Source organism: Nilaparvata lugens, chromosome 4 (genome assembly GCF_014356525.2).
Source record: "Nilaparvata lugens isolate BPH chromosome 4, ASM1435652v1, whole genome shotgun sequence".
NCBI lineage: Eukaryota > Metazoa > Arthropoda > Insecta > Hemiptera > Delphacidae > Nilaparvata > Nilaparvata lugens.
Window position 1 is genome coordinate 57,103,580 of NC_052507.1, and position 18,506 is coordinate 57,122,085.

General features: G+C 35.5%; 1 protein-coding gene across 1 annotated transcript; it reads left to right on the forward strand.

Moving 5' to 3' along the window:
• The first annotated feature begins 393 nt into the window (after positions 1-393).
• LOC120350871 lies at positions 394-14,807 on the forward strand. Its single transcript, XM_039425946.1, has 2 exons — positions 394-892; positions 14,780-14,807. Exon 1 carries the CDS (start codon positions 426-428, stop codon positions 858-860), a length of 435 nt encoding a protein of 144 aa, XP_039281880.1. The 5' UTR covers positions 394-425; the 3' UTR covers positions 861-892; positions 14,780-14,807.
• The last annotated feature ends 3,699 nt before the right edge of the window (positions 14,808-18,506 follow it).

Genomic DNA, 18,506 nt, shown 5'->3' on the forward strand with positions numbered 1-18,506 from the left:
GAATACTGTATCCTTTCATGCTAAAAATAATCTTTATTCAATCCTTGACTAATATAGAAGGCTTAACCAATGGGTTTTACCTTCACAAACAATATTCTCATCAATTTATGTCAAAATAGAATAACTTATTAGTCTTTAACTAGGTGCTATAAAAATCAAGAAAAAAATATATTTCAGCATCATTATCATCCTCATCATCGACCACCAAGGGTGAGGGGTGGCTGGCCGATAAAGCAGTGCTAGAGGAATTCGTTGCTGAACTCTTATCAGATAATATTTTTGTCAATAATCTTTTTGACCGAGTTGTCATGAAGCTCAATGATAGCTTCGACGAGATGATAAGGGCTTGATTTCTGAGCGAATGTGAACCTTGTCTATCTGCAATGGAGGAGAGGATCGCTTCATTGGAGACTAAGATTCAAGCCATGAGTAAAGTGTCCGTGGAACGTGCTGAGGCGTATGAGCAAAAATTGGACGCTCAGGATCAGTATCAGCGTCAAAATGATATCCAGATCTTTGGACTTCCTGAGAAGAGTGGAGAGAATGTTACCGAGGTTGCCACTGAACTATGTAGTGACAAACTCAAGCTCTCGATCGATGATGTGCTGATCGATCGATGTCATCATGTGAGTCGCCTTCACTCAATACCTGGTGAGACTGAGGCCAGGCCGCGCGCAATAATTGTCAAATTTATAAGTTATCAGACCCGGCGTACTGTGATATCGGCGAGGAGGCAGCTCAAGGGCTCCGGTGTGACGGTGAGAGAGGACCTCAATCGGTGGCGTAATACTCTTCTCCGTGATGTTGCTGGCAGAGTGGGCATCAAGAATACATGGACTGTTGATGGCAAGATCATGTGATGTGAGGAGGACAAGATTTGCTCAACTGAGTGGTGAGTTGTTATCAACAAACAATAAGTTATTGAACTATGCTTATTGATAAAGTTTTCAAAGCAGAACAAACTTCATGTTTTCATAGCTAGTAGCTTTATAATTTTTTTTCAATTCATATTTTATTCCACATTCTAAATTCAGATCTTTTATTATTGACTTTTTCCTCCCAAGCATTATCTTCATCTACATGGTAGACTACAAATATATTTATATAGCTATTCACTTTTTATCTGCAATTTTTAATGAGCAATGAAGAAGATTTATTCTTGAAAAGATTCTCACAAGATCAGTGATAATACTTTCTTTTTTTATCTTCCTATTTTATTCCACATGCACTTATAAATGATATGTTAGAATGAGTATGTACATTGACATAATTTTTTTCCAATAATATATAGTGCAATCAATCTTATTTGTACCAATAGCTATGGAGCCGAATTTATACAGGCCTGTCCAAAGGAAAATTTCGATTATTATTCTATATCTCACCATTTTCGAAACTACCAAGTGAATTAATGTATTTCATTACTCCATTTTACTTGATTTTCATCTTTATTCCTTTTCAACTGTTCATTTTTTCTTTTTTCTTTTTCTCTTTGATGCTTGCCAATATTATTATTCTTGTCCTGCTATTTATTCCAGCCGCTTACCACCTTTGCTCCGCCTTGCTGTTCCATGTCGATCACTCTGTCTGCTCGGCTGGATGATAGAGTGGCCGGGCTGAATGTCGGCGATGTCCTCAAGCATGTGGTCTCCCCATTCCCCGATCAGCTCAAAATCACTCACGTCAACGCCCAATCACTCCTTTGTCACATAGATGAGTTCAGATGCACTTTTGGTGATTGTGTTTCCGACATTATGCTTGTTTCTTAGTCTTGGCTTGAGCCTGCCATCCCAAAACGACTTGTTGCACTCGATGACTACATGCTCATTTATAATGACCACTTGCACAAGAATGGCAGCGGGGTTGCTGCATTCATTAAACGTGCTCTTCTTCCTGTACATAAGCTTTCGTCCAATAATTCTCATGCATCAAGGCCCGAATATATGTTTCATGAGATTAGAAGCAATAATGTCAAAATCTTGATCGCGGTATGCTACAGGCCGCCTCACATTGGCTTCATGTCTGAGTTTGAGGAGGCACTTTTAGATCTGATGGTGCCCTATGAACATTTGTGGCTATCATGGGTGACTTTAATACTGACTTACTTGGACCTGACACTTATGACAAGGTGCAACTGACTAATATTTTCTTTGCAAATGGTATGACCCAGCTGCCTCTCCAAGCTACTGACCATACATCCACCTCGGACACGCTTCTAGATCTTGTAGCCGTCACTGATAAGAAATCCGTTGTGAGCTATGGGCAGATCCCTTTCTCAGGACTTTCAGCATATGACTTGATCTACCTTGTTTACAACATTGAGCGACCTAAACCTAAACCGAAAATTATTACCCACAGAGATTACAACAATACTCACCTTCCTAATCTATTCAATGATGCATTTAATCTTGACTGGCTGAGTATTTTCAATACCAATGATGTAAATCAAATGTTGAATATAATAAATGATAATATCCTCCTCATTTATAAAAAACATGACCCTCTTAAGACCCACAGAGTTACCAGAGACCCAGCTCCATGGCTCACTGAGGAAATACGACATTTTATGCGTGATCGTAATTATTGGTGTAAGAAAGCAGGGCAGTCTAAGATTCCTGATGATTTAATCGTTACAAGCGCTTACGAAACTCGTGTAAGCATATGATCAGGAATGCAAAGGCTGGCTTCTACCAAAATTTGATATATTCTAGGAGATCATCATCATCATCAGTATGGCGAGTTCTGAGGGGGATTGGAGCCAGCAAAGAGAGGCATCCACCGACCATTGCTCACTCACTTGATGCTCTCAATGACTTTCCCACTGATATCCCTGTGGGTTTGCACCAAGCCCGTGCTCACTATAATTCATTACCAGAAATCCATTCAAATGAGGACTTCCACTTTTTTGGAGTTACTGAGCAGAAGGTTTTCCTGGCTATTAGAAGAATAGAATGTAATGCTGTTGGATCTGATAGTATCCCTATGAAGTTCTTGAAAATTCTACTTCCCATGATTCTTCCTTTCCTAACCCATCTAATTAACACCTCACTAATGACTCCAGTTCTCCCTGAAGACAAATAAACGCCCATTGTTATTCCTCTTAACAAAATTCGTTACCCTTCCACTCCCTCAGTTTATAGGCCTATCAGCTTATCACCTGTCCTGTCGGAGGTACTGGAGATTATTGCCCACTCTCAAATGAGTCTGTACATTCATGGCTCTGGTTTGATTGGTGATTTTCAGTCGGGGTTCCGTGGTCACAGTATCACCACAACTCTGCTCAGAGTTGCTGATGATATCCGTGGGGCTATGGATAGTAGACAGATAACTGTTCTAGTATTAATTGATTTTAGTAAGGCCTTTGACTCCATTTTCCACCCCACCCTCTTGTATAAAATTTGTAAATTGGAGTTTTCAAACACTACTGTAGATAAGTAAGGTCTTACTTGCAGGGTCGGTGTCAGAGTGTGAGAGTGGAGGGTGTCTCTTCACAGTGGCACACTGTGGATAGAGGGGTGCCACAGGGGTCAGTCTTGGGTCCTCTGCTGTTCAGTATATCATATATAATTATATTATTTATCAACCACAAGATATTATCTATATGCAGATGACCTGCAAATCTATAAACACTGCAATAAAGATGATTTCAATACGGCAGTAGAGGAAATCAATGATGAGTTAGTACGTTTACTTGATTGGGCTGGTAATAATGGGCTAAAGGTGAATGGAACAAAGTCAAAGACAATCGTGATTGGTTATTTGAGACAACTGAACATACTTGACTTGTCAGTTGGACCATATATTACAATCAATAACGTACAAGTAGAGTACAGCTCAGATGTGAAAAGCTTGGCACTCACTATGACTAAGACCTTGGACTGGACAAACCATGTGACGTTGACTCGCAATAAGGTGATTGCTGGGATTAAGACGTTGAAGAAGATTTCGGACTTCTTTCCTTCTCCAACAAAGGTTATGTTTCAAACTTCTAGGGCAACATGAATCATGAATGGTTCTTAGTTGATTGGATGGTGTAAGAATATAATTTTGGATATTCCCCAAAATCTTGTAATGACAAGAAAAAGAAAGGATTCGAGCAAGCAGCTGTATTGTTATCACCAGATATGGTGTCAACGGTCTAGATTAGATAATTATGGCTCTCAAGGCTATGATTTTGAACAGCCGAATGAGAATGTATTATTGCTATTTATTTGATAATATAAAATATATAATATTTTGAGGTTAGGTTCTTTGGTATTTACTAGTCGGCGACCTCAATAATCGGTTGAGCCGTATATTTTGAGAATTAGCCAGATACCTTGTGGCAAATTCTTCTTCTCAAGGTGCCTGTCCGTTTCGAACATTGGCGATCATATTGGCTATGATGACTTTGTTAGGAACAATTGAATGGGGATTTTTCCAAACCGAACTCTCAGGTTGGCCAGCCAGGATATTCTTCTTTGACATGGGGCTCTCCGGCCTTCTATTTTGCCCTGCAGTATGCTTTGCAATAGCTCATATCTGCCCCTATTGTGCATTATGTGGCCCAAGTATTGTAACTTCCTGAATTTTATGATGTTAACCAGTTCTGGGGCCATATTCATCCTCCTCAACACCTCCTGATTGGTAATCCTATCAGTCCATGGTATCCTCGGGATTCTCCTATACAGCCATAACTCAAATGCTTGGAGCTTTGCTACTGTGTTTTGCTTTAAAGTCCATGATTCAACACCATACAACAGTACTGAGTACACATAGCACTCCAGTAATTGAATCTTCGTATGCAAGGTGAGGTCATGGCTCTTGAGAACAGACCCCATTGTTATGAAAGCACTTTTGGCTTTTGCAATCCGACACCGGATCTCCTGAGAATTATCCCATGACTCATTGATCAAGGTAGGTGTATTGTGCGACCCTATCAATTTTTGTCTGATCAATGTACAGCTCCGCTCCTTGGATGTCATCTTGTGGCAGCACTTTTTAAAGGTGATAAAGAAGATAATTTTGAATAAAATTTAGAATTTAGAAATAGGCAGACACATCTAGAAAATACCTGAGTCTATGACTAATTCATGCAGGTGAACGGGCTAGAGTCAAGAAAACTTCAATTAATCTTGCCATGCCTGATTTAATAGGTTTATACTATAGAATAACACTACAATTTGAAATAATTGAAAATTACAAACAGCTTCAATAAACATTGGCAACTAAAATCGAACAACAGAAACAACAATTTCATGTTACTTTGGTGACATTCTTCATCTGATTCAGGGGCGCATTACTATCCCCAATTAGATAGCAATACGTCACAAAACCAAACAATATCAGTCATCAAATAACAAGTTAATTTCAACATGGAATTACTCAAGAAAGAAAAGCCCGTTGGACCCAAGTTTCGTTGATAGTAACCCATATAACCCATTTCATAATAATTTTGAATCCCCACTTTTGATTGACATTCTCGAATGAACCTTTGTTTCACTACACTGCACTTTCATTGGTCTGTACGTTGCTTTATCGTCGGGGTTACAGTACCTTGTTTTTGGCGGTGAACTTTTACCGGTTGAATTTGGCTTGACGGCGACGTCCCTTACGTCCCTAGACCTGTCGTCTGAACGGGTGTCTTGAAGCGGTGTTACATAAAGTTGCGGAACCAAAGGGGTGGTAGTACAAGAAGTTGGTTTGGGGACACACATGAACCGCAGTAAATAAATGTATTACAGCATTAATTTCTAACTCTTCCTACAATTCATCAAAAGCTTAAACAGGAGTTTATTCAATTATTAATTTAGATTTTATCTTGACGTTCTGATTTCATTCAAAATTGATTAAAACGGATTTACTTGCCAGAGTGTAATTAATATACAAGGCAACTTATGAAAACACTTGTAATAAATTAATATAATGCTTTTAGAAAAATGAATACTTCATTAATTATGATGTTAACTTTTATATAAATTAATATAATACTCTTAGGAAAGGAATAGTTCAGATTGAAATGATGCTAACTTATATGATATTTTTCGTTTGGTTTGCAAAATCAAATATAATTTTTCATATAGTAGCTCGACTAGTATTGTGGAAACTTGTGCGCTAGCCAAATTTATAATATTAATTTCATGGAAAAGAAAAACTTTCTTCTTTGTCTATTAAGATTTCTATCATAAAAATTTACTAAATTATTCGAAAGCCTTAATGACATAAGAAAACAGAGTCTGAAAAATATAAAATTATAAAATGTCATAAACTCAATATGAACATAATCTTAAAAATTTCATTCCAATTTAAAGGCTATCTTCCTGACTTTCAGCAATACTCTACGATAATATATTTCCAGAAACAATAACTCAAATGTAACGTAACTGAAAACTTTCTATACTTCTTTAGAAAAAAAATTTATAATTATCTTCCATCACTAATAAATCAAAAGGATTATTCTCAATCAATATTATTAACTTGAAAATAACAGGCTTATTAATTCAATACTCTTATGGAAGTTTCAATCAATTAAATCCCTAAATTATATTTTAACCTTATTTTACGTACCTTAGCGGTTATTTGAAGAAACAATTATTCGTACATGATGAAGAAACACAATTAAACCTTTCAGGACATGGCACTACTAGAAAATTCAAACATTAATAAAAATAAAACTAGCTCCTACATTAACATTAACTAATGATATAAACTTATAAACCGCCCAAAAAGGGCGAAACATAATGACTACATCTTTACTCTCGTAGTGCTCCTAGCAAAGTGTCCTCCGAAACGTAATCTGGTCTCTCGACTGGGGAATCCCCACTACTGTATTTAGAAACAGGTCTCCTATTGGGCAAAGGGAATCAATTTGACCAATCGTCGCGTGGCTTCTAGAGCCTTTGGACCAAATAGTAACTGCAAAATCGGTAGTTTGTTATAATTTCATTGCTTGCTGTTTTCCAACTTATCGCACTTTATGTCGCGACAGGAAGGCTAAGTTTTAGAGATAATTCCATAATCTACATTCCTCGACGACTCGGAGCCACAATTTTTAAATATCTATCATGGGAAACTCGAAGTCATGGCCGTTCATAATAGAGAGAGAAAATAATTTATTTCGCTAACTCACTTACAATAATGGCTCTAGTCTATTGCGTATTAAATTTACTATTATTACTTGGGAAAAGGCCTGAATTAAAAAGAGTGCTCGGCACACTCCCCCTCCTTCCGGTGTGAAACACACAAAAAGAAATCTAATCAGGATATGTTACCATAGAGGCATTCTGTATGATTTGGAGAGTCGAATTTCTGGATTGATAGTAGGATCCAATTTGAAGCGGGCCCTCTTCAAAAGAAATCTCTTTAATCATTCCGAAATTCAGCAAAATGTATAACTAATTGAGATTTGTGGCAAGAGTCTTTAAACTGTGGCAAGAGTCAGGACCAAACAATATGGGCGTGTCCACTTTTTAAGTAGGCACTAAAGAAGGACCGAGTATAATAATCTTGAATACTTCAATCACTTTATTGAGTCCCTGGTTATTTTCTTGGCAAACTCTAACATGGGAAAACGTTTAAAAGACATCATAGTTTTAATTGGTTCTATGTTACTCTGCTGTTGTAAAATATGAAGCACATTGGTTATAATAGTAAAGGATGAAACTTTTTTACTCTGCTGAATGTATTGAAATCTAACTATCATTACTATAGAGTTGAGAGTGCAACATATTTTTAACAATATAAAGCAATTCAATAGGCAATACTATTTTACATAGACTACGATTCAAAGATAACAATGATTAAAATTGCATTATTAGATCAACGCGAGAGCTATATGACACAAGCGCGATTTTGCATTCCACAATCATGAGAAAAACACTTTTCATAATAATATTCCAGTAGGAAACCTTTACCACAGAACGCTAGTCAAAACAAAACTATGATATCGAGTGCCAGGCTATTATTTATCGTAAACTCAAAGTACGTGACATTTTCTCTAAACACTGGAAGAATAATTCTCAAGGCATGATTTAATAATATGAAAATTCAACTGGAACAACTATCTTAGCATTGGACTGCTACTGCTTGACTTCTGATTATCAACATTATTGAATTTACCAATACACTAACACATTAATAGACTACTATTACACTATTACTGATTCTCAAGTTCACTGACATTTTCAACCTTACTGGAGCCTTACATAATTATTTCTCAACAATAAACTTCATATCCAACTAGTTTCAATTACTCTTCTAGATCGCAAAACATCCCAACTTATGCACATGGAAAACTTGATTCCAATTTTACTATTCATCATTAAAAAAATTTATCATTTCATTAAAGATTTTCCTATTTTTTTTTATTTATTAATTCTTTTTGACTACTTATCTCTAAAGGGTCCTACTACTGTTAATTACCTCAATCTAATTTTCCCAACAAAAATTCTATTTCCTTTTTGACACAAATTTTCCTACATATTTCTACTTTTATATCCCCAATTAAATTTTTAATCAACCTTTCAACTCTCAACTACAGAATAATTTAAACTCATGCTTAACTCAAGAGATTTTCCCTTTTTATTTCAAATTCAGCTAGAAGAATTTCACTGTTAATTTTATTTCAATTTAACCCGTTCAGTAGTGCTCCAATATTTATTTCTACTTTCACTGATAACCATTTTAACATTACCTAGGTACTCGAAAAAGTTTCTCTGTTATTTTATTTGTATACCTTAACTAATCACTTTAAATATTCATTGTCTAAAACTTTCAATTTTCGTTACCATACCAAATTTCTAAGCAACTTTAAACTCGATAATATCCCCCTTTTTTTATTTACTAATTATTACTTGTGTTTTTGCGGCTGACTTTCCTACCAAACATTAACGAACCTTTTGACTGGGCTTCCCTAAACTGCATTACGCTGATTGTTTTCCTTACAATCACTACGAAGACTCACTAAATATTCTAGATTTCGGTTTACGTTATTCTACTGACGAGCCCCATAACTCTCGAATGAACCAGACCGTTTACTAGATACAAAAAAATCTTAGCTCACACCATCTTCGGTGCCTTTCGCTAAAATTATACAATTCCACCGTACAAATTTGCAAGGTTAGTCACAGCTAAATTCCTTGATTTGTTACATGGACAACTTTCGGGCAGTGCTCCGTTCTCTCTGGACACGGACCTACACTTTCGCCGATTACCCAAATTCAACAACAACACACATAGGCAGGACATCCCCGTGTCCTCCTCTAAATCTTGAGTCTCAACTAAACAAAAAAAATTCCCCACAGCCTACAGGAAACGTTACTAACACAACGGATCTTTACACTATCACTACGCACTATGCCTACCGCAAAAATCACACCAAAAAAAAAAAAAAAATATCTCCAATAATAAAACTGATTCACCTTTTCGAGAATAAACATTACTGATAAAGGGACTTAACAACCTCATCTCAATCAACTTATTTTCATACAAATTCCCAAGGATTTGATTATCGTTTCAACTTGAATCTACAATACCCAATTATTTAGTTTAAACATCTCAAGGCCAAAACTACTCATCAACTTTTCAAAACTACATAATCAACAATAACTAATAAAACAGTTTCCTATTTATTCTCTGATTACCTTCGATCTACCTTAACTTATCAAAAAAATTTCCTATTTTCCTCAAACATTCTCCCATAATAATTTCCGCATTTTTCTAATTTACTTGGGTTGACCTTTAAAATCTCAATATTCACTTTCACTACTACTATACTGATATTCAACTACCAGACGTGAGACCAGAATACGTACGTTGACATTACAATAATTTCTATCATCATTCACGGAATTACAGAATGCAAAAAATTATTCAGTACTTAGAATCAGTTATTTTCACCTATGCTAGTTTCTTCTACTAATTTTTATTCTACCGTTAAACCTTCAATTTCTCAATAATCAATTTCAATATTAAGTTTTAGAATACTTCCAACTTAAGTTTCCTGACTTTATCTTCAAGCACTTCAAAATATTTTCACTTTAATGGATTTACTGAACTGAATAACATTCCTATTTCATCTACAATTATTTAAACTTCAGAAAGATTGGAGTAGCAACTATAAATATTATTCAATCAACTCCAAACCTAAAATATTGACAGTTAACACGTTCACAGAATGAACTATTGAGTATAGACTCAGAAAAATTGATCTAGTATTATTAGAGTAAGTTATGAAAAATTCAATTTTTTAGAAAATTTGAATTCCAGAGATTTAAATATCTCTAGACAGCAGAGTCGGCGCAGTTGTATGCCTTTCGCTAAACATTCAGCAGCAGTGGCGCAGTTGTGTGCCTGCACTTTTTAAAAGATGATAAAGAAGATAATTTTGAATAAAATTTAGAATTTAGTAATAGGCAGACACATCTAGAAAATACCTGAGTCTATACCTAATTCATGCAGGTGAACGGGCTAGAGTCAAGAAAACTTCAATTAATCTTGCCATGCTTGATTTAATAGGTTTATACTATAGAATAACACTACAATTTGAAATAATTGAAAAATACAAACAGCTTCAATAAACATTGGCAACTAAAATCGAACAACAGAAACAACAATTTCATGTTACTTTGGTGACATTCTTCATCTGATTCGGGGGCGCATTACTATCCCCATTAGATAGCAATACGTCACAAAACCAAACAATATCAGTCATCAAATAACAAGTAATTTCAACATGGAATCACTCAAGAAAGAAAAGCCCGTTGGACCCAGTTCGTTGATAGTAACCCATATAACCCATTTCATAATAATTTTGAATCCCCACTTTTGATTGACATTCTCGAATGAACCTTTGTTTCACTACACTGCACTTTCTTGGTCTGTACGTTGCTTTATCGTCGGGGTTACAGTACCTTGTTTTTGGCGGTGAACTTTTACCGGTTGATTTGGCTTGACGGCGACGTCCTCTTACGTCCCTAGACCTGTCGTCTGAACGGGTGTCTTGAAGCGGTGTTACATAAAGTTGCGGAACCAAAGGGGTGGTAGTAAAGAAGTTGGTTTGGGGACACACATGAACCGCAGTAAATAAATGTATTACAGCATTAATTTCTAACTCTTCCTACAATTCATCGAAAGCTAAACAGGAGTTTATTCAATTATTTAATTTAGATTTTATCTTGACGTTCTGATTTCATTCTCAAAATTGAATTAAAACGGATTTACTTGCCAGAGTGTCATTAATATACAAGGCAACTTTATGAAAACACTCGTAATAAATTATATATATGCTTTTAGAAAAAAGAATACTTCATTAATTATGATGTTAACTTTTATATAAATTTATATAATACTCTTAGGAAAGGCATAATTCAGATTGAAATGATGCTAACTTATATATATTTTTCGTTTGGTTTGCAAAATCAAATATATTTTTCATATAGTAGCTCGACTAGTATTGTTGGAAACTTGTGCGCTAGCCAACATTTATTAATATTAATTTCATGGAAAAGAAAAACTTTCTTCTTTGTCTATTAAGATTTCTATCATAAAAATTACTAAATTATTCGAAAGCCTTAATGACATAGAAAACAGAGTCTGAAAAAATAAAAATTATAAAATGTCATAAACTCAATATGAACATAATCTTAAAAATTTCATTCCAATTAAAGGCTATCTTCCTGACTTTCAGCAATACTCTACGATAATATATTTCCAGAAACAATAACTCAAATGTAACGTAACTGAAAACTTTCTATACTTCTTTAGGAAAAAAAATTATAATTATCTTCCATCACTAATAAAATCAAAAGGATTATTCTCAATCAATATTATAACTTGAAAAATAACAGGCTTAATTAATTAATACTCTTATGAAAGTTTCAATCAATTAAATTCCCTAAATTATATTTCAACCTTATTTTACGTACCTTAGCGGTTATTTGAAGAAACAATTATTCGTACATGATGAAGAAACACAATTAAACCTTTCAGGACATGGCACTACTAGAAAATTTAAACATTAATAAAAATAAAACTAGCTCCTACATTAACATTAACTAATGATATAAACTTATAAACCTGCCCAAAAAGGGCGAAACATAATGACTACATCTTTACTCTCGTAGTGCTCCTAGCAAAGTGTCCTCCGAAACGTAATCTGGTCTCTCGACTGGGGAATCCCCACTACTGTATTTAGAAACAGGTCTCCTATTGGGCAAAGGGAATCAATTTGACCAATCGTCGCGTGGCTTCTAGAGCCTTTGGACCAAATAGTAACTGCAAAATCGGTAGTTTGTTATAATTTCATTGCTTGCTGTTTTCCAACTTATCGCACTTTATGTTGCGACAGGAAGGCTAAGTTTTAGAGATAATTCCATAATCTACATTCCTCGACGACTCGGAGCCACAATTTTTGAATATCTATCATGGGAAACTCGAAGTCATGGCCGTTCATAATAGAGAGAAAATAATTTATTTCGCTAACTCACTTACAATAATGGCTCTAGTCTATTGCGTATTAAATTTACTATTATAACTTGGGCAAAGGCCTCAATTGAAAAGAGTGCTCGGCACAATCTTTACTAATGATCATGAGCTTTGTTTTGGCTGAGTTATATCAAGTCCATATGTTTTACTCGATTCTGGAATCCTATCCATCAGCTTTTGCAGGCACTCTAAGGATTCAGAGAACACAATGGTATCATCAGCATAGCATAAATTGTTAAGCTTCTCTCCATTGATTGAGATACCTTCATTCTTATATTCAAGTGCTTCTCTGAAAATGTGCTCTGAATATAGGTTGGAAATGATAGGTGATAGTATGCAACCCTGTCTAACTTCTCACAGGATCTTCACCTGTTCTGTATGTTCTCCATCTACTCGGAGAACGACTGATTGATTCCAATATAAGTTGGCTATAATTGTTAGGTCTTTTTTATCAATTCCGGTTCTTTTAAGACATCCATCATTTTTTCATGTTGAACACTTTTGAAGGCCTCCTTGTAATCAATCAGACATGCAAAAACATTACAACCCACATCTCTGCATCTTTGAAACAGAACCTGCACACCAAACAGAGCTTTCCTTGTTCCCACATCCTTCACAAAACCAAATTGATTGGGTGAAATTTGCTCTTCACATATGTTATAAATTTTTTTGTGAATGACTTTTAAAAACACTGTCACGTTATTTTTTTTCAATAACGGGTTTTCCTGCTTGGCTGCAGTTGATAGAGCATGAGTCATAAATTTTATAACCCTTGTTGTTGTTCTTAGGATATATATTATACCAAATTCTTACTGGCTCGCCCAGGAGCTCCTGCAATTCTCTGCTGTTGCCGGTTACTGACGTCGGCTGCTCCAACAGTTCACAATTTCTGTGACTGATTTGTCGAAATCCGCAAGTATAGATGCGAGAATTCACACTGCTACAACTTAATACTATAAATTTGAGACTCTTCTGGTCTTAGGCTACAATCTGGTCTACTTCTGGTCTTATTTTATGTATTTTGTACATGCTCATTCTATACAATTAATTTTTATAAACTCTCAAGTTGTTTTTCCATTTACAATAGCATGCCATGTGGTTACCAAATCCTCCAGTTGAATGCTATTTGTTTACAACAAAAATTTGCCAAAGGTGTCTGGCTATAATTCAAATTACATGGCTTGATCGATTATTTAGGTTGCCGACCAGTAAGTAATATAGCCTAACCTCAAAATTCCAATATTTTATATAATACAATAAATAGCAGATGAAATTATTTTCTATTTGGCTGTTCTAAATGTAGCCCAGATACCCGTTATTATCTAATCTTTCATTTGTTGCTATCGCACCCGGCAATAATAGAGCAGCTGTTTGCTCGAGACCTAAAAATCCTTTCATTTAGCGATTTTTCTTGCTTATCAAAAATAATTTATCACATAACCCCCCGAATTTGAATTCAATATTTTGAGAATCAACAATGTTTCTAATACAAATTCATCCTTTAACACATCATCATAACCTAAAAATATCCACTGAAAACCGTTTCAAAACTCTACAACAACTCGCAGACTTTTTCTGCATACGCCCCCCTAAATCTCCATCAAGACAATAACAAATTCCTCCTTATCAATATAAAAAATATCATAAATATAAAATCTTGAATCCATTTCTCCCTTCTCTAATCATAATACAACATTTTCAAATCTGCTGCTTGGCAGTGATACCAGCTTACTTTCCACACAACAAACATTTTGATTCTTATACAATAAATCTCTTCTAAATACTTTTGAGTAACAATTTTGGGCTGATACTTCATCTACAGTTTTCAGGTCTCTTATTTTAATAATATTCTCTAGATACAGGTACAATTTCTCTTCTGCTATTCTTGGTTTTGGGCTTCATATGGTAACTGGTTTCATTTGAGGTTTTTTGGTAACAACATGTTAATAACAATGATAATAATATAAGACATCTAAATGAATATATATAACATTAACTGATACAATAAATAACTTAAATAGTTTTTTGGGAACATTCACTTTATCGTCATGCGTGTAACAGGCACATTATACAACATGATTGTGTTCAACAGGCGCTCTGTGCTTTGATTAGGTGGGCATTGGCTAGTCTACTTCCTTCATCATTACATCACAATCTCTAGATTTCTATCTCTGGTGATTCAAAGTACCTAATCTCTATAATTTCCACATTTGAAGGTAATTATCTTATTTTATTCTATATATCCCATCTTGTGGTCTTTTTTAAAACGATGCTTAGAGAGAAAACACATAATTAAAAATTGTTCTTTGGTTTGTTACAGGCCTCTATCGGTTGGAGCAAATTAAAAATTGAATTTGGTGACACAAGGTGAAGATTCAATACTAATTTATTCAGGTAAGTCGGTATTTGGTTGATAATATTATTTTTATTTGTCTTCTTATCAAATTCGCTTCAAATTCTGTAATATGGTTTCACATTGGCTACGTTTTCCCACCAGATAATGCTTGTATCTTCTTTCTCCTGTAATTGAACTGTGTTGTGTTGAGATATGGCTACAACGGTGAATGGCCCTGAATAAATTGAGAATTACGTGTTACTTTTTCCAATGTATTTGATAATTGGTGGCTTTGACTTAAACTTCATCTCCAATTTTATGAGAAAATATTTTGTAATCTTGGTCATGATATCTCTTCCTGTTATTGGCCACTTGTTCTAATTTTAATCTGACTAGATGATGGATATTTTCATTCTGTATTTCTAGGCCTGTTTACTTCTGAGTTTGGAAAATCAATTAATTTTTTATAGATGTATCATTCCTTCTACCAAAATTGATCTCATGTGGAGTATGGCCACATTAATCCTTTCATTAAGGCTATTATTGTAACATTCTTCTAGAAATGATAAATATTTAGTCCATTGTTGATGTTTCACATTACAGTATGTCCACATAGAACGAGAGATTTCTGCCATATGTCGCTCCATAGAATTAGTGCTGGGGTTATAAAGAGAAGTTCTCGACCATTTGATATTAGCCAGGTGAAGTATTTCTTTCCACTGCTTGCTACAGGAATAGGTTGCATTATCAGATAGGATACGTTTAGGCTTTCCCACTTCATTAGTCCATCTTCCTGTCACACATTGGGCCAAGGCTTCTCCTGTTAATTTACCTATGGGAAATAACATTGTATATTTTGAGAAAATACATGTAAGAACGAATATGTATTTCTTTCCATATTGGGCCATAGGTAATGGGCCATATATGTATGCTGATATTAATTCTAATGGTGCTCTAGGTAGAATAGGATTCATTTCGCCCTTGATGTGGTATTGTGCATATTTAGCTTTCTGGCACCTTTTATGCATGTTTTTGAAATGGCAACTCTCTTCCAGCATGTGGGGGGTCTTCATTGTTCCAAAATGTCCGATACATTCATAGGCTTCTTTTATCAGATCCATTTCTATGCTTGGGGGAATCATTATGCGCCAGTTGTGATTATTTTTAGCTGGTCAGTGGAACATAAATCCCTTGTAGCGGGTGTACAGTCGCAGGTAATTGGGCAGTTCAGTAGCTCCTTCTTCCATCAATTCTCGGATCCGGGACAATTTTGTGTCTTTGTGTTGGGCAATGTGGATTTTCTCAGGGGTCAGGACGGCAGTTTGATTACGTAGTTTGATATTGGGGGGGTATGGTATGCTTTCTTATTGGTCATTCATGGTGAAACACTTCAGGTTGATATCTTGAAAATATGTGGCATCTATTTCTCTAGATAGAAAGTCAGCAGTCTGGTTTTTCTTTCCCGGTAAATGGGTCAATTCGATATCATACTCTTTTGAGTGCAAGAAACCATCTAGACAAGCGGTTGTGATTTAACTTGGCAGTTTTAAAGAAGGTTAAGCCTTTGTGATCTGTGTTGATGAATATCTTATTGCCGAGTACCAATGTTTGGTATTTGGTGCATACTTCAAAAATACTTAACAATTCTTTCTCAGTTACAGAATATTGACGCTGTGCTGAATTGAGTGTTTTACTGAAAAATGCTGACACTCCTTTCTCTCCTTGATCGTCCTCTTGGAAAATCTCTGCGCCTATCGCATAATCCGAGGCATCAACATTCAAGAAAAAAAATGTTTCTTCAGATCAGGGTGTTTCAGTACAATGGAGTTTAAGAATGCTGCTTTTAGTTTATTAAATATGAGTTCTTCATTATTGGTCCATCTCCAAGGTTTGGTGGTGGATAATATGTGACTGAGCTGGGCGGTGTAGAGGAACATTTGTTTGTTAAAGCAGCGGTAGAACTGTAGAAATCCAATAAATTTTTGTAGTTGCTTGCAGTTGATCGGTGATGGAAAATGTCGGATAGCTTCTAATTTATTTGGGTCCTGGGATATGCCGGTAGGTGTAATTATAATATGTCCTAGATATTTAATTCCGCTTGCAAAAAACTCGCACTTTGATAGCTTCAATTACAGTCCACAGTTGATCAATCTACTAAATACTGTATCCAGATGCTGGCAATGCTCGCATATATTTTGTGAGGCTATCAATCAATCGTCCACGTATAGATATGTAATAGTCTCTGATATTGTCTCCTAGTGCCTGTCTTTGACATCGTATGAATATAGCCATAGCATTTTGCAATACAAATGCTAAACGAGTGAACCTGTAGTTACGTCCGTTGAACAAAAATGATTAAGAATCGCGCGACTCCGGTGCTACCTTGACTTGCCAGTATCCTGCGCTCAAATCTACTGTTTTGCCATAGAATGTTTGCATGACTTGTTCAATCTTGTTGCATCCTTCTCGATTGTCATCCAGTATGCGGTTCAAAGCGCGGGCATCTAGACATAGTCTTACTGTTCCATCTTTCTTTGCCACACAAACAATCGGTAGGCTATAAAGGTGCTGTTGATTCTTCGATTATTCCCAGTTGTTCCATGCGGGTGATTTCTGCTATAGCAGCCAGTCAATAGGTGAATGGTATGGGGTATGATTTGTGGTAGTAGGTGTCATGTGGCTAAACTTTGAGTGTGCATTCGAAGTGAGTAGCTAGTCTGGGTTGTTCAGAAAAAACGTCTGCATTTTTACGGAATACTTGAATTATTTCATTTCTTATGTCAGGGTGCCAATCTGTATGCTGATGGATCTTATTTATTGAAATCTCCAACAATGCTTCGGTATTAGATTCTGCTCCTGGCTGTACCTGGTGTTCAGTTGTTAGACTTAATACTTCTATATGCTCCATAGCATTCTCGATCTCATGGATACCCCACATCCTCGGCGCGCCTTCCATGTAATGAGCAAAGTGTATCTCCATGACTTCTTCAGTGCATTTCTTCAGATCCAGTGGTACTATAACTTTGTGTGATTCAGGTTTGGTAGAAGCGTGAAATTTCAATGTTTGGAAATTTAAGCAGGCTTGGAAATGTTGGAGAAAATCTGTGCCTATTATTAAGTGTGGACCAGATAAAGGTAATACAAGGAATGTAGCTAATTTTGTTTTATCCTTTATGTGCTGAAAAACATCCGCTTGTATAAGACTACATTGTGAACCACTGTCTACTAATGCTTGAACCTTTAATCCATATCATTCGATATCAATATATGCTTGCATCTGTGTTTCAGGCATCCTGCATTTTTTTTCTGGTTCTTCCAATAATATTTCCGGTAAATCATTCACAAAGGTGGTATATGAGGCTGAAGTATCTTTATTTTCTTTATCTATATTTTCTGAACTTATGTTGGTTGTATCAGGGGTATCATATAGTCATAATTGTTTAGATGTAGTCTTCTCTGTGTTTGGTGGTGGGTTATCTGGTGTTGGTTTCTGTGTTTTTTGTTGATTTAATCTGGACGCATGTGCTACTGTATAATTTGTACTCATTTGTTGTGGTGGCAGTTTATAATTTCTGTTGTAATTATTGTGAGTATATCCAGTATTAGTGTTCAAACGATCATGGCCATCATAATAATTCCTTCGGTTTGCTTCTTGTGGGTTTGTTGGACGATTCTGAAAATTTCCATTATTCCAGTTATTACTTTGATTCTG

Coding starts and splice junctions, on each gene's coding strand:
- LOC120350871 (XM_039425946.1), top strand. CDS start 426: ATGAGTAAAGTGTCCGTGGAACGTGCTGAGGCGTATGAGCAAAAATTG.